Source organism: Tetrahymena thermophila (assembly GCF_000189635.1).
Source record: "Tetrahymena thermophila SB210 genomic scaffold scf_8254545, whole genome shotgun sequence".
Lineage (NCBI taxonomy): Eukaryota > Ciliophora > Oligohymenophorea > Hymenostomatida > Tetrahymenidae > Tetrahymena > Tetrahymena thermophila.
In genome coordinates, this window is record NW_002476317.1 from 831,869 (window position 1) to 858,469 (window position 26,601).

Here is a 26,601-nt window from a genome sequence, read left to right on the forward strand (position 1 = left end):
GAAAAAATTTAAAAAATTATTAAGTAAATAAATAATTTGCTTATTAGAGTAAAAAAGTAAAAGTAAGGCAAAAAAATACTTAAGTAAATAAATCAAATAAATGAGTTTAGATGAAGAGGGAACAAGTGAACACTATCGATAGAAAACTTTCCTTTTAAACTAAACTGAGTAGGATTTAAACAGGTTAAAGCATCTGCATGAAAGATTGGAAGATTCATGCCATAGTGAATAGTAGAATTAAAGTAGAATTGAAGATATTTCAACGTTTCCTTTAAATTAAGTTCATACAAAAAAGAGCTAAATTGATAATGAACATTATTACTAGACAGAATAATGCAGTAATAATTAAAGTAAGCTCTCTTAAAAAAACAAAGGAACACTAAACAAGAGTTTCACATAATCCCACCTATATAGCCGCAATAAATTAGAAGAATTTGAAATAATTTCAAAGTCTCCAACTTAAAAAGTTATAAATGTGTAATTAAATGATTTAAAACAAGAAATATAAAGGGAAGAAAACAATTTAGTTAATAAATCTTCAAATTCATTTATTTCTAAATTAAGAGACCAAAAACTCACATCAAAAAAAACTAATAGCAAGCCTTCTACTGCTTTTGATATAAAAAAAATGTTCTTTATTAAAAGAGGAGTAGTTAACTTTTTTAAAAATAAAACTCTGTCAGGAAGAAATTACCTCTTAAAAAACAATAAAATAAAGTAATTTATAAATGATTAGGCTTCTATTGATGATTAAATTTAATAATCTTGGATTAAACTCTAAATTGAAAATCTATGTAATGTAGTTTAAAACAAAAAAAACTATTTTGCAAAAATTCCTCTTTTCAACCCTCAAACCCTGCCCTATTTTATATATTATATAACCATAAATGTTCTTGACTACTTATTTTTTATATTCTTATCTATTCAGATTATATTCTCAGCAGATATCTAACACATCGATATTGTATTTAAATGTACAGCATTTAAATGGATAATAGATATTTTAGTTTAGTTAAATACCTTGATGTTTGTTAAAACAGATATTATAAAAGATAGATCAATTATTATTGTTAAGTACCTTAAAAAATTTGGGATATCAGATATTATTCCAATTATATCATTTTTGATACTGTCTTAAGTAGATCATTTAAATATTTTGCTTAAGTTACTGTCTTTTATCAAACTAAAAAATACAACGACTCGTTTTAACTAAATTTAATAGCATTTTTGTGAATTAGTGAAAGATTATTTTTATGTACAATTAATTTAATTGATATTTAAGCTATTCTTAGTTGGGCATATTATTGCTTGCATGTACTACTTGACGGGTAAAATTGAATTAGAATTTTTAAATAATGATACAACTTGGTTCGATGAAAGTATAGGCTCAGATGGAACTTGGTGGAAGTTATATCTTCAAGCCTTCTATTGGTCACTAACATTAATGGCAACAGGATCTAATGAAGCAAGAACAACTTTATAAATTTTCTTTACTTCGTTTATAATGTGCTTTACAACAATTATATTTGGGTACTTTATCAGTGTAATTGGTATTATTCTTGTTCAAATGGATGAAGAAGAAGATAATAAGAGAAGAGACATAAATATTATCAATGATTTTATGAGAAGGCGAAATATTAGCAAGTAATTTTTTATTTTAATTCAATTTGATTGTGTTTAATTTTATTACATATTTTTATATAATTTAAATTATATCTCATAAATAAATAAAAGGAATTTGTAAAGAAGAGTAAATTTAGACTTGGAATACTATTATAAAAAGAATTTTAAAAAGAAATAAATTGAAAATTAATTAGTGCTTAGTAAAATATCTTAGCATTTAAATGAATAAATACTTAGGGAGTATTATGGTATTATAATTTAAAAAATATCATTTCTGAACTAAAATTTTAGTGAATAATCTATAAATTAATTATGTTTAACAATGGAAGAAGTTCAATACTTACCAAACTAGATTATTTATGATGAAAATGATCATGATGATTTTAGCCTTGTTTACATTTAATCAGGAGAGGGTAACCAATCAAATATTTTTGATTAAAATTAATAAAAAATTACATTAAATCAAATACAATTATACTATTTATTTTTTTAACTTAAAAGTTGAACTTATTCAAACAACATCTAAGGATAATCACAACAATCATATAATTGATACTATTAAGTAAAATTCTATATTAGGATAAGAGAATTTCTTTACAGGTACCTTAAGAAGCTGTCGGGCAAGAGCTAAAACATTCACTTCTGCGATAAAAATTTCAAGAAATAAATTTATAGAAATAATTAAGAATAATGAAAGTGAGTATGAAAAATTTTTATTTATAAAAGACAAAATACTTTTGTATTAAAATTATGATACAATCAAAATAAGTTGCTATATTTGTAATAAATTCTCTCATTTCACAGGAGATTGTCCTCTTGTTCATTTTGATAAAAATGAAAGTTATAATAAGATGGGATATCTTTAAAAAGTTAAGTAATAAAGATCTCCATATAAAAGAAGTAAATAAAAATCTCAAAACACCTTATTACTAATAACTAAGATCAATTATGCAACACAATAATTAATTTCTAATCAAAATTTTGATGGCTTTGCATAAGAAAATGAAGTTAGTGAGGTATCTACTGAAAGTCCATTTTGTGAAGAAGGAGAAATATCTTAAGAATTGAGCAAAGGTTAAGAGGAAATAAAAAAATCTGATGAAAATATTCTAAGTAAAGATCTATCTCCTACAGTTAATAAAAATGAATTACTGTTTAATAAATAAGAAGACGAAAAAGAAGAAGTTTAAGAACAAGAATAGGGATAAGAAGAATTAGATTTACTTTAAATTTCAAATAAAGATTCTTTATAAAAAAATTTAAATATATGCTCACCATTAAAATTAAAAAAAGAATATTCAAAAGAAAATTAGTTGAAGCCGTTATAAATATAATAAACTATATCAGAAGAATATAATTTTGACTCTAAATAAAAGAAATAAAATGTAATTTTTTTGTTTATTGATTTATTAAAAATCTACTTTTTTACAAATAATTTATCAAAAATTAAAAATATAAATTAAATAATAGCAAATCACCAATGTTTAAAAATTATGAAAGAAATATACTACAAAAGATAATTATTTTCAAGTTTTTATTATTAAATTGAATTAAACATGAGTGAAGGATTTAAATTTAAGAATTAAATTTTAACTGAACAAAAAAAGATAAAAAGATACTCTGATTTTAATATTATATTATAGAATTATTAGATATATATTTTATAATTAAGAAAAACATATTAATCATTATAAAAAGGAAAAATAAATGAGTTTGAGCAGCTTAAAGCATATTAGTAAACTAGATATGTTTTAATAGTAAAGTTATCTTGAGTAAATGGCATCTTCTCCTTTAGCTATCTAGTCTCCTTCAAAAAGAATGATCAATAGAATCTAAAAAAGAAACTCAACAAATTTGGCAGAAAATCGTAGAAATGCTACACGTCTGTAAACAGCTATACAATTCAAATCAATATTAGATATAGAAGAAAGTAATAACAAATTCCGAAAAGACCTAATATTGTGGAATTTTGATCTTTAAAAAGATTATCAAATATATTTTCCTGAAGGCAATAAATTATTTAGAATATAGCAGTAAAATGCTTAGCTCAAAAAAAAATAAAAGAAATAACTAAAAAAATAAAACAAGAAATAATTAATATTTTGAAATAATTTTTGTATTAATATGCTCTATGTAGTAAATTTAGTACATTTTTTTAATGTTGCCCTCTTAATATTTCAATCATCAAAGAATATCAATTTAAACTGTTCAAATAAAAATTCAATCGCCTTTGATAATAAAAATTATTTATTCACTGTTAACAATAATCTAATTTACTTAATATCAGAATAAATATTATTTGTAAAATATCCTATTCCCACTTTTAATTTTAAGCTATAAATTTTTGTATACCAATTGATAAAATAAAAATAATAATATATAAAATTCAATAAAAATTGATACTCTTTTTATAACTTTGCTGATATATAAATACACTTATTATAAAATATATGTTCTAAAATTTAATTTTAAATAAATTATTTGCTTTAGCTTGATATTAAAATTTTAAGTAGAAGAAAATTAATATATACTTGAAGTAGTAAAATAATGGATTTTGAGATATAGGATATTTAACCATTCAGAAAAAAATTATTTGAGCAAGAAGATTAAGATTCTCATAATTTAAGATAATTATTCGATAGAAAAGAAGAGAGCTGCAATTTTGATTAATCTATGCTATCAAGTAATTCAAGAAACTTTGTACAAAGCATTGAGTAAACAAATGATTTGTAGTAAATGAGCTCTAGCAAAAATGAAAAAGGATATCTTTATTAAAATAATTAAAGCAACATATTATAGAAATAATAAAGTTAAATATCGTAATAAGATATTGATAAAATCTAAAATAATTTATAGAATTAGGAATATTATTTTGATCATAATCAATCCTTTTAAATTATTAAAGATGTTTCTTAAAACTCCTAGTATCAAAATTATTAAATGAATAATATTAATAGCAAAGAACTTAAAAACTCTAGTTTTGATCTTACTAAAAGAAAAATGTTAATGGAATCCAATAGAAATATCGATTTTGGAGTTTAGCAGCATAAAAAACGCTAAACAAATTTACTAAAGTAAAACTTAGATTTAAATTTTGTACTAAAAATAAAAAATAGACTTATTGAGTTTTATCAAAATAATACTGATTTAGGTAGAAGAAATTTGTTAAAAAATAGAAATATCCACAAATCAATTAACGATAAAAGTGATTTTTATGAAGAATAAATAAAAAATAAAATTAAAATTAGTATAAATAGGTGTATTTCATAGCTAAAGAAATTTAAGGCAAAAGTAATTTAAAAAATTCCATTATTCAATCCTTAAAATCCTTTTATCTTTGCTCTTCAAATAATCTTTTGCTTAATTAATTGCTTCAATTTTTTATTTTACTCTGCTATTCTAACCTTTGGAGTAAAAGAGCTTTATTCAATTTAAATAGCATATTCTATTATTACTATTTGGATTTTAGAAATAATTGTTAAAATAAATACAGCTATTTATATTAACACTGACCTTGTCAAGGATAGGTCAATAATTTTAGGAATTTATTTTAAATAAAATCTATTTTTTGATGTTATTCCTATTATCTCAATTTTAAATATAATTGAAAAACCTAAATTAATTTTAATTATAGCTGCATTCATTAAACTTAAAAATGTTTTAAAGGAGTTAATCGATATCTAAAAATAATTGTGTATGGAGATCAAAAATTATTTTTATGTCTAAATCTTCAACCTGATCGCAAAAATTTTTATTTTAGGCCACATAATTGCATTAATGTACTTTCTTGTAGGCTACGTTGAGCTAAATTACTTTGGAGAATCTTCAACATGGTTTAATGCAGATTAAATGTAAGACAGTAACTTTTGGTGGAAAACCTACATTACAGCTTTATACTGGTCTTTAACTCTTATGTCTACTGGATCAAACATAGCATCAACTACATTCTAAACATTTTTTGCTTCATTCATTATGCTTTTTACAACTATTTTCTTTGGTTATTTTTTGAGTATGATTGGAATTATTTTAGAGGAAAGAGATGAGTAAGAGCTTGCATAAAGGAGAGATATAAATACAATTAATGAATTTATGAGGAAGCGTAATATAAGCAAGTAATTTTAATTCATATTATCTACCAAAATTTTATAATAATAAATTTTTAGAAACTTGTAAAGAAGAGTTAACTTAGACCTTGAATACTTTTATCTGAAGAATTTCAAAAAAATTTAAGAGCAGAATTAAGATGTTTTAGAAAGAATTTCATAAAATTTAAATGACCAACTTTAAGTTGAGTATTTTAAAGAAATTCTAAAAAAATACAGCTCATTATCAAATAATTTTAGTGAAGAATCCATCGAAAAGCTATGTTTATAAATGACTGAAGAGAATTATATTCCAAATCAAATTATTTTCTAAGAAAATGATTCAGAAAATTTAGGAATCTTAATTATTTTAGAAGGACAAAGTAAAATTTTGATTTCATTTTTCAACTTAAAAATTTTCTTAAATATTTTTATTTAATTATCTAAGTCGAAATCACTAAACAATTATCCTAAACCTAAATTGTAAGTAAAACTCTTTTAGTATTAGGAAAGGGTTAAAGTACAGGACATATGAGTTTTTTTACAGGGTAATATAGAACAGCTACAGCTAGATCAAAATCATTTACAACCATAATTAGAATTTGTAGAGATTCTTTTATCAAAATTATTAAATAAAATGATAATGATTTTTAAAAGTTTAATTTTATCAAAGATAAAATATAACTATACAATGATTATGAGGATATTCAAATTTAATGTGGTTTATGTAAAAAATTTACTCATTATACGAGCGATTGTCCTTTGGTTCATTATAATAAGCAATAATACCAAAATAAATTAAATTATTTTGAAAAAATTTAACAAAAAAGATAGTTTATGTAAAGAAAAAGTAACTACTATCACTCTATGATTTTGGTAAAAAAATTGAAAGAATACACTGAATAATTTGAATATTTATAGAATATTAAAACTAATAAAAATTTAGATAAAAACTCTGATACCATTTCATCAGATGCTTCAGAAAAATCTATAGATTAGTAAATTGAATAAAATAATAGATTTGAAGAACATGCTCATTTGGACAAACAATTTACTTAAAGAATAGATTAAAGAAAGTTATCAAACTTGTCAAAGAAATAGATATAAACTATTAGCTCTTTTAAAAATTTATAGATTGAGTTCTAAGATTAAGTATACATTATATTAAAATAATTTTATTTAACACATAAATATCTTTCTTTAACTTTAACTTAATTAATATTTTTAGGAATTGGCTAAGGCTAAGACTTCATTTATAGTTTCTAAATAAAAATCTAATGAATTTATGGATATTATTTCTTATAGAAATTTAAATATCTTTGATTCAGACGAACATGGGAAGATACCAACTTAAACTGAATCCATTCTAAAATAAAGAAAAGTGTAAGGCAACTCAGAATTAGACGTTTAATGTGTTTAAAGATCTCTTATGCATGAAAATCCTTGGATTTATGATAAGCAAAAAGATTTCTCAATATATTTCCCAGATGGAAACTTAAAATTATCACTAAGTAACTATAACAGATTAGCAAAAAGAAAAAGATAAAAAACTAAAAGAATAAAGGCTAACATAAAAAAATATAGTGTAGCATGAATAAAAAATATTATTAATTTTTTTTAGCAAGCTTAAACCAGCAATTTACATTCTTTAGCATCAATATTAAATATTTTATTTGTTAGTTTGTTTGGTTTTAATAGCTTAAAATTTTTTTAATATAAATAAATTCTATTTTATACAAAATAAAATTTACTTAATTTTGTGATAATTTTTAATATAATATGCAAGTTAATAAAAAATTTGATTTATTTTTACAAATTCTAAAATAAAATAACACTTTTTCATTTTTTATTTGAAAAATTTTTTTTTTTAATAATTTGTTGTGTGAATGAAAAAATGAATTAAATAAAACAATGAATAAAAATTAATATTTATTTTCTTGGCAATGATTGTTAAAATTAGAAAATTGCAAATTCATTTTATATATAAAATTATTTTTTTGTTTAGAATAATAATACATTTTTAACTCAAAATATTTGTATTAAACTTAAAAAACCAATTCCCATTAATAAATTTAATTTTTTAGTTTAACGTATTAATAATTTTATTAATATGTTTATCTAAATTTATTTTAATTTTTTAAAATATGATTCACAATAAAAGTTAATGAAGCTTTAGATAAAACTCAACACCCTTTCTTTTGATTTTCTTAAACAGTTATTATAAATTTTTCTTCTATAATTTTATTTCAAATAACTTATGAGCCTTTTTTTCTAAATATAATTAAAGTAGAAGAAAATTAAAATATACTTGAAGTAGTTAATTAATGGATTTTGAATTTTAGGATATTTAACCATTCAAATAAAAATTATTTGAGCAAGAGGATTAAGATTCGCACAACTTAAGATAATTATTCGATAGAAAAGAGGAGAGCTGTAATTTTGATTAATCTCTGCTTTCAAGTAATTCTAGAAATCTTGCTTAAAGCATTGAGTAAACCAATGATCACCATCAATTTTAGTAAACAAGCTTTGTAAATAATGAAGAAAGACATTTATATTAAAATAACTAAAGAAATACATTATAGAAGCTATAAAGTTAGATATTGCAATAAGATATATCTGTAATTTAAAATAACTAATAGGACTAGGATTGTAATGCTAGTCAAAAGCTTTCATTTTAAAAAATATAAGATGTTTCTTAAAACGCTTCATTTTAAAACCATATTGATAAATTTAATATGAAAGAACTTAAAAACTCTAGTTTTGATATTAATAAAAGAAAAATTTAAATGGGTTCCAATAGAAATATGGATTCTGCTCTTTCATAGCATAAAAAACGTCATACAAATTTACTTAAGCAAAATAATGATATCAATTTTATCTTAAAAATAAAAAATAGACTGATTGAGTTTTTTCATAATAATACTGATTTAGGTAGAAGAAATTTATTAAAAAATAGAAATATTCACAAATCAATTAATGATAAAAGCCATTATTATGAAGAATAAATAAAAAATGACATTAAAATTAGCATAAATAAGCTTGCCTCTAAGTTAAAGAAATTTAAGGCAAAAGTAATTTAAAAAATTCCATTATTCAATCCTTAAAATCCTTTTATATTTGCTCTTCAAATAATCTTTTGCTTAATTAATTGCTTCTATTTTTTATTTTACTCTGCTATACTAACATTTGGAGAAAGCGAACTTTACTTCATCTAAATAACCTATTTTATTATATCTGCATGGATTCTAGAAATATTTGTTAAAATAAATACAGCTATTTATATCAACACTGACCTTGTCAAGGATAGGTCAATAATTTTCGGAATTTATTTTAAATAAAATCTATTTTTTGATGTTATTCCTATTATCTCACTTTTAAATAGTTTTGAAAACTAAATACTTCATATAATATTGACAGTAGCTACCTTCATTAAACTTAAAAATGTTTTAAAGGAGTTAATTGAAATCTAAATATAATTGTGTATGGAGATCAAAAATTATTTTTATGTTTAAATCTTCAACCTAATCGCAAAAATTTTTATTTTAGGCCACATAATAGCATTAATGTACTTTCTAGTTGGCTATGTTGAGCTAAATTACTTTGGAGAACCTTCATCATGGTTTAATGCAGATTAAATGAAAGACAGCAACTTTTGGTGGAAAACTTACCTTACAGCTTTATACTGGTCTTTAACTCTTATGGCTACTGGATCAAACATAGCAACAACTACTTTCTAAACATTTTTTGCTTCATTCATTATGCTTTTTACAACTATTTTCTTTGGTTATTTTGTGAGCATGATTGGAATTATTTTAGAGGAAAGAGATGAGTAAGAACTTGCATAAAGGAGAGATATAAATATAATTAATGAATTTATGAGGAAGCGTAACATAAGCAAGTAATTTTAATTATTTCTACCAAAATTGTATATTTATGAATTTATAAATTTTAGAAACTTGTAACGAAGAGTTAATTTAGATCTTGAATACTTTTATCTGAAGAATTTTAAAAAAAATTAAGAACAGAACCAAGATGTTTTAGGAAGAATTTCATAAAATTTAAATGACCAACTATAAGTTGAATATTTTAAAGAAATTCTAAAAAAATACTGCTTTTTATCAAATAATTTTAGTGAAGAATCCATCGAAAAGCTATGTTTATTAATGACTGAAGAGAATTATATTCCAAATCAAATTATTTTCTAAGAAAATGACTCAGAGAATTTAGGAATCTTAATTATTTTAGAAGGACAAAGTAAAATTTTAATTTCATTTTTCAACTTAAAAATTTACTTTAATATTTTTATTTAACTTTTTTTAGTTGAAATGACTAAACAAGTTTCCTAAACCTAAAATGTAACTAAAACTCTTTCAGTACTAGGAAAGGGTTAAATTTCAGGGCATATGAGTTTTTTTACAGGGTAATATAGAACAGCTACAGCTAGATCAAAATCATTTACGACCATAATTAGAATTTCTAGAGAGTCTTTTATCAATATAATTAAATAAAATGATAATGATTTTTAAAAGTTTAATTATATCAAAGATAAAATATAACTCTACAATAATTATGAAGATATTCTAATTTAATGTAGTTTATGTAAAAAATTTACTCATTATACTAGCGATTGCCCTATGGTGCATTATAATAAGCAATCATATCAAAATAAATTAAATTATTTTGAAAAAATTTAACAAAAAAGATAGTATATGTAAAGAAAGAGTTAATACTATCACTCAATGACTTTGGTACAAAAATTGAAGGAATACTATGAATAATTTGAATATTTATAGCATAGTAAAACTAATAAAAATCAAGATAAAAACTCTGATACTAATTCATCAGATGCTTCAGAAAAATCTATAGATTAGTAAATAGAATAAAATAATAAATTTGAAGAACTGGCTCATTTAGAAAATTAATTTACATAAGCAGTAGATTAAAAAAAGTAATCAAGTTAGTCAAGGATTCATATAGATATTGATGGTTCTCAAAAAAATATATAAGTTGATTGCCAAGATTAAGTAATATATCTTCTTTTTAAATAAACTTTCACTTTACACATCAAATAATTAACTTTAAATTTATTTTTTTTTTTTTTGGGAGTAGGCTAAGACTATTTCTAAACAAAAATCAAATTCATATTTTGAAGCTAGTTCTATTAGAAATATAAAGAACTTTGGTGCAGATGAATATGCAAAGAGACCAACTTAAACATAATTCATTCTTAAATAAAGAAAAGTTTAGGATAGCTTATAATTAGAGGTTTAATGTGTTTAAAGCTCTTTTATGTATGAAAATCCTTGGATATATGACAAGTAAAAAGATTTTTCAATATATTTCCCAGATGGAAACTTAAAGCTATCACTATGTAAATACAACAGATTGACAAAAAGAAATAAAAGATAAAATTCTAGAAAAATAAAACTTAACATAAAAAAATCTTGTATATCATGAATGATAAATATTGTATTAGTTTGGAGTAAATATTTTAGTATGTTTAATGATTTTTAATAAATTCTATTTATTTTTTTATTCAAAATAAAAATTACTTAAATAAATAAATAATTATTTTTAATTAAACATGAATTGATTTTTATTAATTAAATATCTATTTAAAAAAAATACAAATTATTCTTTTAGTTTAATATAAAAAATCTAAATATCTTCAAAAATTCAGAAAAATACTTTTTTTATTTAAAAAAATAAAAGATTTATTTTAATTAAACATATTATTAATAATATTATTATTGCTAAGCATAATTGTTTTATATATGTAATTTAATGTATAAATAATTTATTTTATATAGTATATTAACTTTATTTAAGTTTAATTATTAACGAATTGTTTTTATTGATAATTTTTTTTAAAGCATATTAAATTAATTAATTAAGAGAAATAATTTGCATAACTAAAATTAAATGATTAATGATTTCGAAGACAATTCTATTACTCGATTTGAGGCATATAAAAGCATTTACGAAAATTCGAACAAAGACTAAGAATAGAATCACCTTAAAAATTTACATTACAGGAAAGAAGAATCATTTAATAGTGAAAAATCTAGTAAAATATTTCTGGATGAAATTATTGAACAAAAAGATCAACCTAATCAAAACACTAGTATGATAGGTGAAGCAAATGATATACTTAGCTGCAGTAAAAATAATATATTCTAAAGCAATAAAGAATATAATTCTTCAGATTAAGAAGAGATATTTGTTGAGATCAATGATATAAAAAATGAAATTAAATCAAGCCATAAAAAAGACTTTTTAGAAAGAAGCAGCGTGGCAAATATTTTTAATACATTTGCTCAAAAAACACAAGTAATTAACCAAAACTAAAATTCAAAAATTATACAATAAGAAACCTGGATGTCAAACCACAAAGCGTATCATTAAACTAACTAAAATAATAGTTTACATAAAAGCTAATTATAAAGATAAGACATAAACAAAATAACAAAAATTAGGTAGAGAATATTGAATTTTTTTTTAACAAAAACTATCTCTGGTAGAACTAATTACCTCAAAATTAGTAAGGTGAGGAATGCATTGAATGATTATAGTGATTTAAGAGATTAAAAAAGGAGCAGATTTATAAATAATCTAGAAATACTAATGATATAGTTTTAGAAGAAGAAAAAAAAGTGTTTCAAAATGATTCCTTTATTCAATCCCTAACACCCACTTTTATTTAGCTATCAAATTATTTAGAACATACTTAACATTTGTTTTTTTACTTTTTTAAGTGTTTTGCTTGTATTTGAAGGTTAGTTTGAGTATCAGAAATATACTTTAAAAATAATGGCATTTATTTGGGCTCTAAATGTTTTAATTAAATTAAACACTTCTATTTATATCGGAACAAATATTGTTGTTGATAGAGAAAAAATAATTGCTAATTACATCAAAAAAAATGCTTTAAATGATTTACTGCCGTTTGTTTCACTTATTTTGATTCAAAGTAGTGAATCAATAAATTTTTATTTAGCAATCATAAGTTTTGTAAAAGTTAGAAATATTAAAGAAGAAAATGAAGATATCTAAAGACAGCTCTGTATAGCAGTGAAAAAATATTTTAGTATTTAGCTTATTAATCTTGTTTTTAAATTATTTATGATAGCTCATGTTATTGCTTGTATGTGGCAACTAATTTTGGTTATTGAAAGGAAATATTTAAATGTAGAAGTTGAATCAACTTCAACTATCATTCCTGATAATAGGTCGTGGTGGATTGTATATTTAGAGTCTTTGTATTGGTCTTTAACACTGATGGCTACAGGATCAAATTTAGCTAATACTCCTCTATCAGTAAGCTTTACTTGTCTTAATATGTTGATAACAACAGTCATATTTGGTTATTTAATAAATGTCATTGGTGTTATGCTTTCAGCTATTGATGAACAGGAATAAATGCAAAGAAGAGATATTAATATCATAAATGACTACATGAGAAAACGTTGTATTAGCAAGTAAATTTAAATCAAAATATTAATTTAAAAATATTTTAAAACTAATATAAACATATTTTATTGCTAGAAACCTTTAAAGAAGAGTTAACATAGATTTAGAATACTTTTATCAAAAAAATTATAAGAAAATATCAGAAGAAAATGAGTAAGTGCTCTCTAAAATCTCAACTCACTTGAGTGAGTAGATTCATAGAGAATACTATGGAAGGATACTTAAAAAAATATAATACATCTCTAAATATTTTAGTGAACAGACACATAATAAGATCATAGATTGTATAGAGGAACTATACTATCTACCAAATCAAATTATATTTAGAGAAGATTAAAATAGTGATTTTTCTTTGATGTATATAGCAGAAGGGAGTGGTATTATTAAAAAGTTTTTATTTTCTAATTAATATTTTTTTTTTAAGTTGAATTATCTAGATAAGTTTCAGCTGAGTCTCAAATATCTAAAACTTTAGCCGTGCTAGGTTAAGAATGTATTTTCGGTTAACATAGTTTCTTTACTGGTCATGTTAGGGGTGCTTGTGCTAAATCTAAAGCATTTACTACTATAATAAAGATTTCAAGAGATAAATTTTTAAATGTAATCCAACAGAATGAAAAAGATTACGAGTAATTCTGCCAAATTAAAGATGACATCATGATTTATAAAAACTATGAAAAAATATAAGTCAAATGTTTCACATGCAATAAATTTAATCATTATTCAAGTGATTGTCCATTGACCCATTTTGATAGAGAAGATTTTTACGGTAATATGAGCCATTACTAAAAGGTTGAGTAATTTAGGAAGTATAAAGAAAGAAATAAAAAGAAAAAAACAAATACCTTATTAATTACTCAACAAGTTAAGGATGCTTCAAATTAAATGGTATAAATTGAATTTAAAGAATATATTGAAGAAGTAGAGAAAATAAAAGATTATCCAGTCACAGAATTAGATACAGAAGAAGAAAGCGAAAGTGAATTTTAGAGCAAAATTAAAAGTAGAGAAGAGTTTGCATCAAAATAGAGAAATTCTGTTTTAGTTCAAAGTATGAATGAACTATAAGAGTTTTCAGAGTCAAAAAAATCTTAAAGGCTAATATAAGAAGCTAAATCAAAGCTTTAAATAAGTGGAAAAGATGAATTTGGATAAATTTAGGAACGATTAGAGAACTAAAGATCTTCTATTAATAATGTATTTATTTAAAATTTTACAAAGTTTATTTTTAAAATTAATATTTTAACAGATTTTGGAAAGCAATAATTATCAACTCTAAGATATGAAAGCTTCAATGCCAAATAAGGGTAGCATAAAAAGAATAGAATTTATGGATAGAGATGCATAATAATCTATAGATAAACGGAACCAAAATAACATTTAAAAGTTATTTTAAGACAGTTAGTTTAAATTAGATTTCTTAGTTTATTTTGATAAAGCTAAAGAGTTTTAAATTTATTACCCAAATGGAAATTATAGGATTTTAATTAATAAATATAATAGGGCTATGAAAAAGTCTTTAAAAAAAAAGAAGTAAAATAAAAAAAATTGATTTTTATTGCATTAAAGGATTGCTTATCTTAAATTGATTACATTAAATATAAATAAGTGAGTTTTTATATGTTTTTTTATAAGTGTTGGTATTTTAGTTAGTAAAAACAATAGGGTATTTAATAGTAAGTAAAAAAAAGCCTAGTATTAAAAATTCAGAATAAATATTTTTGATGAATTTAAAAACTTTTTTACCTCAATAAATCGTTTGCCATAAATAAAAAATATTTTTACATTTATTTGATAAAAATAAAATTAAATTAAATTAAATTTAGTAAAAATAGATAGATAGATATATGAAGGAAATTTGGCCTTATATTATTGCAGTTTTCACTACCAACCTTTAAAAATAATGCTTATTTTTGATGAAATTATTTAATTATGTTAAAATTAGTAAAAACAATAGGGTATTTAATAGTAAGTAAAAAAAAGCCTTGTATGAAAAATTCAAAATAAATATTTTTGATGAATTTAAAAACTTTTTTATCTCAATAAATCGTTTGCCATAAATAAAAAATATTTTAACATATATTTGATAAAAATAAAATAAAATTAAATTTAGTAAAAATAGATAGATAGATATATGAAGGAAATGTGGCCTTATATTATTGCAGTTTTCACTACCAACCTTTAAAAATAATGCTTATTTTTGATGAAATTATTTAATTATGTTAAAATTTATTCAGCTTAATTCATCTGTAAAATTACGAAAAAATTAAACTTACTTAAATAAATAAGTTAGCATCATATATTTCTGATAAAAAGCTGGTTTTTTAATATGTTAAAAAAAATCAATTTTTTAATGTTTTTTAATTTATTTCTTATTTAATTAATTTTTAAAGAAAAAAAGTGAAAATAATCAATAGTTATTTATTTATTTAGTTAGGTATTAAAAATATTACATTTAGAGTAGTTCATTAAATTATGACATCAAAATCTTCTAAAAATATGGATTATGTTCCTGAAGACATTTATTCAAATTATAATAAAGAATAGAAGAACATATTAAGAAACTCTAGAGAAGATAGGATTAAGTTATAGAACCTTAATTAGCGCAATGAGGACACTTTATAAAGTGAGAAAGTTATTTAAATTTAGAATAATGAAAATCCTACTAATAGATATTACAATGACATGCAATACAGTGAAGCAAATTCATAAAATATAACTTTTTCAAGATCACCTCGAGATTAGTCAAAAATAACAGCAATAAATATTTAGTAAAGCGATTACTAAATTGTATTAGGTTAATCTTAAGATCAAAAAGAGGCAGACTTAAAGGCTGAAGTTCCTCTTTTGGCTGACTAATAATCATCTTCTACTTAATAAAGCTAGTTCCTAAAAATAGATTTACCTGTTAGAAGACAAGGTAAAAGATTAAGCTATGTTCATGGAATTGTTCCTCGTAAGGAGTCAAGAATGAGATCAATAATAGCAGTGATTCAAAAGCATAAAAAGGAAAATAAAGTGGATGAAATTAAGCTGATATCAAAAATAAAGCTTAGAATAAACTAATTTTTTAAGAAGTATACTTTAACAGGAAGAAGAGATAATCTAAGTAATTAAATGATCAAAAAATTTATAAATGACAAAAGTGAAAATTTTGAAGGCAAAAATGTATCTTCTTTTCAAGCCAAACTATTGTACCTATCTTACCAAATTTAAAAATTAAAGTGCTTAGATTAAATACCTTTATTTAATCCTCAACATCCTGTTTGCTTTTTTTTTTAAATTCTCTTTTGCTTACTAAACTGTATATTCTTTGTTTTTTAATGCATTTTAATAGTTTTTCCTACAGGCATTAATGATTAGATTATCTATATTTCATTAAGCATTTTTTGGCTTATTGAATTTTTGATAAAGATTAATACTTCCATTTACATAAATACAGACTTAATTTCAAAAAGAGAATAAATCATCAAATTGTACTTAAAAAATAATGTTTTGTATGATTTTATACCTTTATTATCAATACAGTTAATCTATGTGAATAAGGTTTCTTCACTAATTTTTAAAATAATAACTTATGTCAAGCTTAAGAATGTATTGGAAGAAATTTCTGATTTGTAGAAATAGATATGTATGGCTATCAAAAAGTACTATTATGTGTAGCTCTTCAATTTAATAAGCCAAGTCTTTATTATAGGTCATTCGATAGCATGTGCTTGGTATTTATTAGCATATTATGAGTTAGAATACATTGAAAGTGAAAATTGGTTGAGTGAAAAGGAATAAATATGGTGGAAACTCTACATTGAATCTTTATTCTGGGCTCTTACTTTGATGACTACAGGTTCAAATGAATCAAAAACCGTTTTTGAAGCACTATTTACTTCAATTATTATGCTGTTTATTTGTATTATATTTTGCTATTTATTAGACTCTATTGGAAATATTCTGGCAGATATTAACGAAAAAGAACGAATGATGAAAAAGGATATAAATATTATAAATGAGTTTATGAGGACTCACCACATAAGCAGGTAGGCAGCATTTTTTATTTAATCTTCAAGAAAAGATTTTTTTAAAAACACTGATACTTAAAAATAGAAAAAATATTTTATTAAAAAATTTACATATTTTTAAAAATTATTAATAGAAATTTGCAAAGGAGTGTGAATAAAGATCTTGAAAATTTCTATGAAAAGAATTACAAAAAGTTAAAAGAAGAAAATGAATCAGTCCTTCAGAAAATATCTCCTCATTTAAAGATTTAAATCAACAAGGAAAGCTACAAAAAATATGTTGATAAGATAGCTTTTATAATAAAAAATTTTAGTAAAGAAACTATTGAAAAGCTATGTTAAAGCGTAGAAGAGCTATACTTTACTCCAAACCAGATTCTATTTAATCAAAATGATAATGATTCCTTTTGCTTAATGTATATCGTTGAAGGTTAGGGTAAATAATTTTTTACTAAAAATTAAAATTAATTAATTTAATACCATTTTACAATATTTTGTGGTTTTTATTAATTTAATTGTTTATATATTTATTCACTTATTTTGATTTAAGAAAATTAACACTTTTTAATTAATAATAGTGGAACTTTTTAGAAAGTGTGAATAAGATCAGTCTATTCATCAAAAAATAGGTATCCTGGATAAAGACTCGATAATAGGCTAGCACAGCTTTTTGACAGGGTAGTAAAGGATGGCAGGAGCTAAATCAAAAACTTTTTCAACAATAATATAGATATCTAGAGACAATTTTTTAAAAATTATAAAATAAAATGAGGAAGACTATTAAAAATTTTGCTTGATTAAAGATAACATCATGATTTACAAAAATTTTTATAATATTGGTGTCTGTTGTTCAATATGTAAAAACTATCTTCATTATTCTTAAGACTGCCCACTTGCACATTTAGATAGAGAACAGGCATATGGAAAAGCAAAATTTTTAGAAAAAATGAAATAAAGCAGAAGTAAATATGAAAGAAAACTTGTAAAATTTGAAAACTCTTTAGCAGTTTAATAAAAGCTATATGAAATAGCATTATTTTTTTAAGATATCATTACAGTTTCTTAAGATAAATTAAATGAATAAAAAAGTTGTGTGTATTCTGATTAAGAAAGTTAAAATAGTGAAGAAGAAAAGAAAACATAAAGCTTAACAGAAGAGTATTTTAATTCTAAAAAAGGAAGTTAATTGTCAAATACGATGGTCGATTATGATGATGATAAAAAAAAATAAAATCACTCTTAAATTGAAAATTATTCTGAATAAATAAAATAAAAAAGGTTGTCAATTGATTATAAGAATAGAGCTATAAATATTAATGTTAATGAATTCCATGAAAGCAAAAATAAATATTCTTCTAAGGAAGATTTTGAAATTAAAAACACTAAAAATTATTTATCTCCATAAAGCTAAGAATAAGACTAAAACTATGAGCCTAAGAGGTCAGCTCTCAGAGATGACCATCATAAAAATATTCACTTTAGAGATGAATAAGAAAATTATAATAAATTTAAATCGTTTGACAAATAACCATCAGTAAATTTTTCAAACATGATAATAAATATTTATTATTCTTAATTAACAGGAATTGAGTACCTTGAAGCATATTGGCACAAAATAAATTTAATACTAAATAGAATAGAGTATGCATTTTACAGATATGCGTCAAAATAAACAAAAAAAACTCACTGCAAAAAGTATTATAGATTAACGAAAAGTTTTTAATTCATACTTATCACATGATAATGAGGAAGCTAATTCTAAGGAATATTATTAGAGTCCTTGGGTATTTGATAAATAAAAGGATTATACTATATACTTTCCAGATGGTAATTTATCAGTAGTTTTATTTAAATATAGTAAATTTTAAAAAAAAATATAAACCAACAAAAAAATAAATAGAAAATCTTAGAGAAGATGATCAAAAATAAACATTTCTATTTAATTTTGTATTTAAGCAATTATTTATTCAAAATAATTTACATTTTAGTATTTTTTTATATCTTTTTTATTTTATTTTTTAACCTTATTTTTGTAATTTTACTGACTAGTTTAATAAATTATTTTTAATTTAATTTTGGTTTAAATATCCAAAAAAATTAAATCTCATCTTGTCATCTTGGTTATTTAGATAGCTATCAAACAAATATATAATAAATAAATTATCTAATTATTTTATTTAATTAAGAAATTATATCAACCAATAAGAGAATTACTTTTTAATCTGTGAAATATTTATTAATAAAATAAAAATAAAAAAATTAATTAGTTTATAGAAAAGTTTATTGAAATTTATGTTTATTATAAATTAAAATAAAATTAAGAATGATTATTGAATTTATTACTTAAAAAATAATATGAAAAACTATATGATAGATTGTCATAATTAAAATAAACTTTAATTTTGCACATATAAATTTCCAAATAAAATTATAAAGTTAATTTCAATTAATTATGTATTCGATTATTTTTTAAGCATGATTAGATTTTGACAGTCAAAATATTATTTGTTTGTTAACTTGATGATTACGTGTTTTAGGAAAAAGAAAAAATTTTATTTGGTAAAATTGTGTGTACTATGAATTACTCATTATCATTTATTTATTTAAAGGTTAAATTAAATATTAGGAGTGAATGTGACGCAATTTATATTTTAGAATAATTCAATTTGTTCTTTAGATTAAATTTTGTTTTTCGATCTGATAAAAATTTTTAATTTGAACACAAAAACGCCAAATTAAATAGGTGTTACCAAAAATATTATTTATTAACGAATCGAATAAAGAAAAAGAATATTAGAGGATGACAAAATATGACAAATTAATTTATCCATAATTTTTTCAATATTTTTGAGATGTAAGAAGAGTAAAAAAAAAGAGTTATCTTACAACTTGATTATTATAAATTTCAAAAATACTACGTAATTACACAATAAATTTTATTTTAAATGATATATTTTAATTTTTTAATGTCTTTTCTAATAGAATTTAAGAAAAAATTGTTTGACACACACCCATCTTAATTTAATTAGAAATTTTATTTACTAAAATTTTAATTATCAAAAATAAAATTGTATAATAGCATCAAAAAAAAACACATTTTATTAGAATCAAAGGAAGTAATTATTAAATTTTTTGTATCGAAGTAATATTTTGATTACACATATTCAATATATATTTATTAATTTAAGTACTATACGATATTCAAATATTTATTTTGATATATATTTTAGTTTTGAGTATTTATTTTTTTATTTATTTACTATGCTTTTAATTTTTTATTTCTTTAATTATTTATCTATCTATGATTCAGTGCATAAATTTATTCCAATCTATTTTATTTTTCAAATTCATTTTTTCACAATCTAGCTGCTTGAGGAGCATAAGGAATTTCTTCGACTTTATTGACAAGAGTTGAGAGCAAAATTTTACCTTCAGACATGTGCTTGAGATAGAAACGAACAGCATCTCCGATTTAGAAGAGAGGGTATTTTTTAATGTACTTTGTGGCTAATACGTCTCTATACATGGGACCAATTTAAGCATATAATTCAAGTAATTATTTACGGTCTATTCTCTTGAGTTGAGTGCTCAACCAGAAACCTTTTATTTTCTTCTTTTTGAAGATAAGATCGAATTGACTTGCTTCACTGTTCTTCATTGACAAGTTACCGTAAATGTAAGCTGTGGAACCATCAGGCATATTTTTAAGAATGACTCCAGCAAGAGGACCTCCAACAGCATCGAAAGATATAGTGGCATCAAGCTTTTCAGAAAGGCTACGAAGATCTTCTTCAAAATTAGGTTCATCGGTTATGAGAATGTGCTCACAGCCTTCTTCTGCTCTCAAGAGATTAGCTTACTCCTTACGACGAACAATATTGATAACTGGTATATTATTGTGCTTGCAAATTCTATAAAGCATACGACCTAAAGCTGAAGCAGCAGGATTATTAACTACAGCTCTGTCTTCTCTTTCTTAAACCTTCTTGAACATCAAAACAACAGACAAGGGGTTTACTAAGCCAGAAGCACCTTCTTCGAAAGAGTAGTTATCAGGGAAGGGGATGGCTTGAATAGCTTCAGCAACAGCGTACTCAGCAAAGCATCCGTGTTATCCCTTTTCAACAAGGATAGATACCTTTTTGCCAATTAAACTCATAGCATAGGGATCAGCACCTGCATCAACAACAATACCAGCACCTTCAGAACCAAGAGTGACGGGGATCTTTTTTTGAGAAGAGTAATAACCCTTCATAAAAGAAAGATCAGCTGGGTTGATAGGTGAAACTATGATCTTAACTAAAATTTCAGAATGTCCAGGACGAGGAACTGGGACATCAACATAAATTGGGGGAGCTCCGTATTTTTCTAAAACAAGAGCTTTCATGGTGGGAGGAACGGTCTACATGTTTTTTTTTTACCTTGTAAAAGCTAAATAAATATTTAAACTTAAATGGTGTTTGTTAAAATAAATTTAATGATTAATTGATTATGTTTAAAATTTTTCTGGCAATAAATTTATTATCTGATTGAGTGCAATTTAAATAGAGGTATTCATCGGAAGAGTTAGTTTTATAATATTTTTAATCAACCGTGTCATCAGACGAAAAATTCATCTGTTTCTGACAATACTAGGAAAAAATCTTGATAATCTGTTTGATTTGGAAAAAATTAAGCAATTAGAGTGTAATTTGAAATTAGTTAAATAATATTTATATTTCATCACAGATAATGTGAACATTTATTTATAGTTTGCACTAAGAATATCGAAAAAAATTAAAGTGCATAAGATTTTTCCCCATAAAAAATGAAATTTAGTTAAATTAATTCTTCACAAGCGATTGCAAGCAATAATAGCGAGAGCTAAATCAAATCTTTTCATTCTAAATAGAATTCTCCTAGAACCTTCTAGAGGAAATCGACGCAATATCAGAGTTAAAAGTTAGAATAAAAGAGAAGTGTACATTTTTTTTACAAAAATTTTATTTGTTATAAGGAAGCAAATTTTGGTCCTTTCACATTTAAGATGTTCTTCATAATTATTTATATTATTGTTTTGCTATTATGTACATTATTATTTTTAGAATATTTTCTAAAAAATGAAAAAATATGTCGTTCAATCTTTATTTTAAAAAGAATTCAAAGGAATTGGTAGAAGAAAGATCGCAAGAAGATATCTTCTAAACATAAGTTAACATATAAAATTAATTGAAAAACAATGATCTGATGCAAATTAGCGAAACATTTCGTTAATTCTTAGAAAATAAAAAATCAGTATCATAAATGATGGGCTAATTATAGCTCAAGTCAGCGTTAGGATCAAGTACCACAAACAGTAGAAAAATGAAGCATCTTTCATATTAGAGTTCTCCAAATGGGAGTCCTTTGTTTAAAAGCAAGTAAATCCTAGTTGCAAAAAGTAATTCATCAGTAAAAATGAAGTTGGAGTAGTTAAGTAGAGAAAATAGTATGAATGTTAACGATATTGTAAATAACAACAATAATAATTCCTTTACTTACGCTAAAGATAATTGTAAGTCATATAATTTATATTTAATCACAAATTGCTCTATTATTTTTTTCTAAAATTCTAAATATTATTCAAACTTATTATCTATCAAACAAATTAATTGATATGAACAATAAGGTTACCCATCATTTGATTATATTTCGATCTATACTTATTTATTAATTTTATTGTCAGTCATAACTGTATTTAGCATTATTAAGTTGAACGTGTAATTACATCTAACTATTATTTGTAAATTTCATTAAAAAAGCCCTTCTAGCCCAATAATTGAGATCTAAAACTCCAAATGACGCTAAGCACAGATTTAATAAGAGGCAACCTAACATCAGCTTGTACAACATAATAAAAAGTCATCAAATAAAGCAGACCGAATAGAGATTCAAGAATGCAAAACAAAATGGATAAAACAGTTTTGGAATAGAAAATTTAGTAAATGAAAACACTGAAAACCAGCAAATATTTAAAAAATATATGAGTGAGTTAAAAGCCGCCTTGAATTAGGAAAGATAAACCAGATAAAAGAAAGAGGAGTAGGAAGGTTTATAAAAAGACTTTCCTTAAAATCAAAGAGATTTGTATAGTGTTAGCAATGACATTTATAACTTTTACAAAGAGTTTGATATCAGGACTGAAAGAGTTCTCTTTTTTAATAAATCTATTTTGAATGATATGATGAATTAAAATATTTCTGATAAAAATAGTATACTAAACATTCACTAGATTGAATAAAATCTTGAAAGGCTAAAAAAAAATTTTTTAAGTATTGTCTAAAATGGGTTACTAGAAATTAATTAAAAGCTGACCATAGCAATAGCTGATATCTTGAGATGCTATAACTTAATTGTAGATAAATTATGCGCTGATATTATTACAATACAAGAATAATAAAAAGAAAATATCCATGTTAAGCAGTAAACTAAAACATTTTTAATTTTTTTAAATAATTTTGATAAATTGGTACTTTTAATTAAAAAAGCGTTTAAAATCTAGAAGAGGAAATTATTAGATTGAGAATTAAACTAAATGACTAAAAAAAAAATACTGAAATACTTCAGTAGGATATTGAGACTAAGCAAAAATATTTCTCAAGTAAGATAAAACATTAATCTATTTTGAATTAATCTTTGATAAAAGAGCTAAATGATTCAGAAACACAATTGTAGAAAAGTCTTGAGCAAACTCAAATACCTACAAACAGCAACAATACAAATAAAGATGAAAGATAAAATATAGTTTTATTGAATGATGAGAACTTATAAAATATAAATTAAAAATAATCATCTTAAACATAAAAACCATAAATTGATTTATTAAATATTGAGAATGTTGATAAAATCAGTTTGGTAGAAAGGAATTTATGCATTGAAAAATCTTTGAAGCCTTAGCTAAACTATGAGGAAGAAGAGGTCAAAACAAGAAAAACTAGTTCTTCATCTATTTCTTAATAGCAATAAGATAAAAATGTTTTAACTACTTAATTTTTGATGCACATAAAGCCAACCACAACGAGAAGATATTCATTTGTTAAATAAGAATCAATAAGTTAGACTTAAAAGTTGAGTTTCAAAACTCTTTTGTAATTACCTTTTTGGAAAGGAGTAAAAAAAAGTTTATTTTATGATAATTTGAATTTTTTATTGGTTTTTTATTTAATTTAAATAGATTGACACCTTGCAAATGCAGCCTGATATGAATAAATAGGATTCGCTTGAGTTGAGGGAAATAGAAAAATATATAGAGTATATCATAAACAAGAATTAGAATAAATTTGAAAAGCAACTTTTCAATAACTTCCAGCCAAACTTTATTCAAAAAATAATTGTAATTAATTATAATTGAAATTATTTCATTTTATTTCTATAATTGTAAATATAGATTGCTCTTTCGTAAAATAGCTAAATCATAGGTCCTTAAAAAAAATATTACAAAATTATTGAAATAGTATAAAAAATGAGAAATTATTTTTAGAGAGAACAAGTCAATTTAAAATAAATGAATTTAAACACTTAGATTTTCCATCTATTCTGCTAAATAACACCTTACGAAAAAGCTCTATAAAACTTACAGCAGCTAACTCTTATGAAAAATGTTAACTTTTACCAAAAGTTATTACAAAATGACCCAAAGTCTCTTCATTTGATAAATAAAATATGGTTTAAACTTCATAAAAAAATAGAAAAATATACACATGAAAATATAAAGTATGATTTAAGTTTTTTTTCAATAAAAGATTTATTATTTATGTTAACAAATAGCTCTCTGTATAGTGATTATATAAGTATTCAAACTGTTCACATATGGATAGATAAATTAATGAAAAGAAAATCCTAACCAATACATTTGCTTGTATTTACCAACTTGCTTAGCTTTTGTGAAATAAGAAAAATAAATGGTTTTCTAAATGAAGATTAAAAATTTGAATTTTTATTTTGTTACTATCTTAGCTACAGAGAATATAAAAGATAAAGTGTGTTAGAATAGGCTATTGCAGATTTTATAAGAAATGATGATAATTACAAAAATGATGAAGTTTTTTAAAAAAGAAATGGAGAAAAATAAGAATTAAATAATTTTAATTTAATGTAATCTTGTGGCAAGTAACTAGTTGATAAAATGCAGTAATATGTTGATTTGGATTCTCTTATTAAAATTATTTAAAACGATTATCTAAATAAAGACTACTGTATTTTAAATAAAAATAATTTATCTTCTTACTATGATCGCTTGACATAAAATCAAGAAATTCGTATAACTACACAAAATATTATTTCAAAGCTTACTTTTTATACATCTTCAATTGCTGAATATAGAGTGCACAAATATGATGCAGTTTCCCTAATAACTTATTTCATTATGTATGAATTAGATGAAGCATATAATTTTATTTAAGATGTAAAAATGTTATTTTTTTCAAAGAATTTTTATTAAAAAATGTAATTAAAATATAATACCAGGATTACAAAGAATCCGGAAGAGAATATGAAATATCATTTAAGGTAAAAGATAATAAGTACTTCAATAATATAAATCAAAGCGAAATGGAGCTTTCTATATTCTTTAACTAACTCAGTCTATAGTTTTAATAGTATAATATCGAAGAAAAAACAGGAATTACTGCTGAAAGCTATATGTTCAATTATGGAAACGGAATATTTTTAAATGAGTATATAAAAAATATTAATTAGCACTAATTTATTGATAGCTTTCCATATTTGCTTGAAAAAAATAGAAGTATTTAATTTAATTTAAATTTAATTAAATGTAAACTACTTTTTTTTTTACAATAGGTCCTCCAAAAGAAAATTAAACTACAAATAAGAAAGAACACATATTTAATAGTAAAAGTTTTAACCTTAACAAGTCTTAAAAATAAAAGCTTACAACTTAGCAAAACAAAAGTGTATATATTCAGTGAATAGTAAACTTATCTATTTATAAAATGTAATTTATGTTTTGTACATTAGATATTTATTTTTCACTAATCAAAAATAATTAAATAAAAATAAAATAAAATCCTTCAATAAATAATTCAATCTCACAAAGATTATATTTGACACTATCTTTTTTTCCTGAATTAATGAAAGTCATTATTTTATTTTATTAAATTAAATAATTATTTTTTGAGTTAATTTGATTCATATAGTTTCATTATTCTTGCTTTATTACCAAATGAAATAAATTTTTTATAAGATTAAATTATTTTAAAATAAATATTTTTATTCTAGAAAGAAGTGAGTACTTAAAAATAAATAAATTTAAACTAAAGTAAATACCACAATTATAGCCAGTTATAATTAAAGTTTTTTTCTTTATAAAAAACGAATGGTTATTGCTGGTGTGCAAAAAGATTTAATATCAATTCTAATTATCAATTAGG

The 26,601-nt window shown here is 22.6% G+C and overlaps 8 protein-coding genes across 8 annotated transcripts; 7 read left to right on the forward strand and 1 right to left on the reverse strand. All coding sequences in view use genetic code 6, as the record gives it.

Moving 5' to 3' along the window:
- Position 1: 1 nt before the first annotated feature.
- Positions 2-3,729, forward strand: TTHERM_000151655 (cation channel family protein; the record flags this gene model as incomplete). The annotated part of the gene is made up of 5 exons (XM_012798988.1): positions 2-794; positions 1,293-1,644; positions 1,735-2,036; positions 2,125-3,008; positions 3,322-3,729. The coding sequence occupies exons 1-5, from the start codon at positions 101-103 to the stop codon at positions 3,727-3,729; spliced, it is 2,640 nt and encodes an 879-aa protein (XP_012654442.1). The 5' UTR covers positions 2-100.
- A 1,215-nt stretch (positions 3,730-4,944) lies between these two features.
- On the forward strand, positions 4,945-7,299 carry TTHERM_000151656 (cation channel family protein; the record flags this gene model as incomplete). Its single annotated transcript, XM_012798989.1, has 4 exons — positions 4,945-5,735; positions 5,787-6,088; positions 6,154-6,857; positions 6,934-7,299. Exons 1-4 carry the CDS (start codon positions 5,320-5,322, stop codon positions 7,297-7,299), a joined length of 1,788 nt encoding a protein of 595 aa, XP_012654443.1. The 5' UTR covers positions 4,945-5,319.
- A 1,828-nt stretch (positions 7,300-9,127) lies between these two features.
- Positions 9,128-11,232, forward strand: TTHERM_000151657 (cation channel family protein). Its single transcript, XM_012798990.1, has 4 exons — positions 9,128-9,606; positions 9,661-9,962; positions 10,029-10,732; positions 10,818-11,232. The coding sequence occupies exons 1-4, from the start codon at positions 9,191-9,193 to the stop codon at positions 11,163-11,165; spliced, it is 1,770 nt and encodes a 589-aa protein (XP_012654444.1). The 5' UTR covers positions 9,128-9,190; the 3' UTR covers positions 11,166-11,232.
- Positions 11,233-11,630: 398 nt separating this feature from the next.
- Positions 11,631-12,274, forward strand: TTHERM_000151658 (cation channel family protein; the record flags this gene model as incomplete). The annotated part of the gene is made up of 2 exons (XM_012798991.1): positions 11,631-12,038; positions 12,185-12,274. 2 exons carry the CDS (start codon positions 11,631-11,633, stop codon positions 12,272-12,274), a joined length of 498 nt encoding a protein of 165 aa, XP_012654445.1.
- Positions 12,275-12,315: 41 nt separating this feature from the next.
- TTHERM_000151659 (cation channel family protein) lies at positions 12,316-14,839 on the forward strand. The gene is made up of 4 exons (XM_012798992.1): positions 12,316-13,186; positions 13,254-13,555; positions 13,603-14,375; positions 14,428-14,839. The coding sequence occupies exons 1-4, from the start codon at positions 12,333-12,335 to the stop codon at positions 14,728-14,730; spliced, it is 2,232 nt and encodes a 743-aa protein (XP_012654446.1). The 5' UTR covers positions 12,316-12,332; the 3' UTR covers positions 14,731-14,839.
- Positions 14,840-15,653: 814 nt separating this feature from the next.
- On the forward strand, positions 15,654-19,113 carry TTHERM_00151660 (cation channel family protein; the record flags this gene model as incomplete). The annotated part of the gene is made up of 5 exons (XM_001021699.2): positions 15,654-16,287; positions 16,621-17,212; positions 17,329-17,630; positions 17,773-18,728; positions 18,778-19,113. The coding sequence occupies 5 exons, from the start codon at positions 15,654-15,656 to the stop codon at positions 19,111-19,113; spliced, it is 2,820 nt and encodes a 939-aa protein (XP_001021699.2).
- A 1,436-nt stretch (positions 19,114-20,549) lies between these two features.
- TTHERM_00151670 (zinc-binding dehydrogenase family oxidoreductase) lies at positions 20,550-21,602 on the reverse strand (the record flags this gene model as incomplete). The annotated part of the gene is made up of 1 exon (XM_001021700.3): positions 20,550-21,602. One exon carries the CDS (start codon positions 21,600-21,602, stop codon positions 20,550-20,552), a length of 1,053 nt encoding a protein of 350 aa, XP_001021700.1.
- A 327-nt stretch (positions 21,603-21,929) lies between these two features.
- TTHERM_00151680 (transmembrane protein, putative) lies at positions 21,930-26,297 on the forward strand (the record flags this gene model as incomplete). The annotated part of the gene is made up of 7 exons (XM_001021701.2): positions 21,930-22,154; positions 22,331-22,727; positions 22,975-23,635; positions 23,701-24,322; positions 24,387-24,545; positions 24,600-24,925; positions 24,980-26,297. The coding sequence occupies exons 1-7, from the start codon at positions 22,002-22,004 to the stop codon at positions 26,295-26,297; spliced, it is 3,636 nt and encodes a 1,211-aa protein (XP_001021701.2). The 5' UTR covers positions 21,930-22,001.
- Positions 26,298-26,601: the final 304 nt, after the last annotated feature.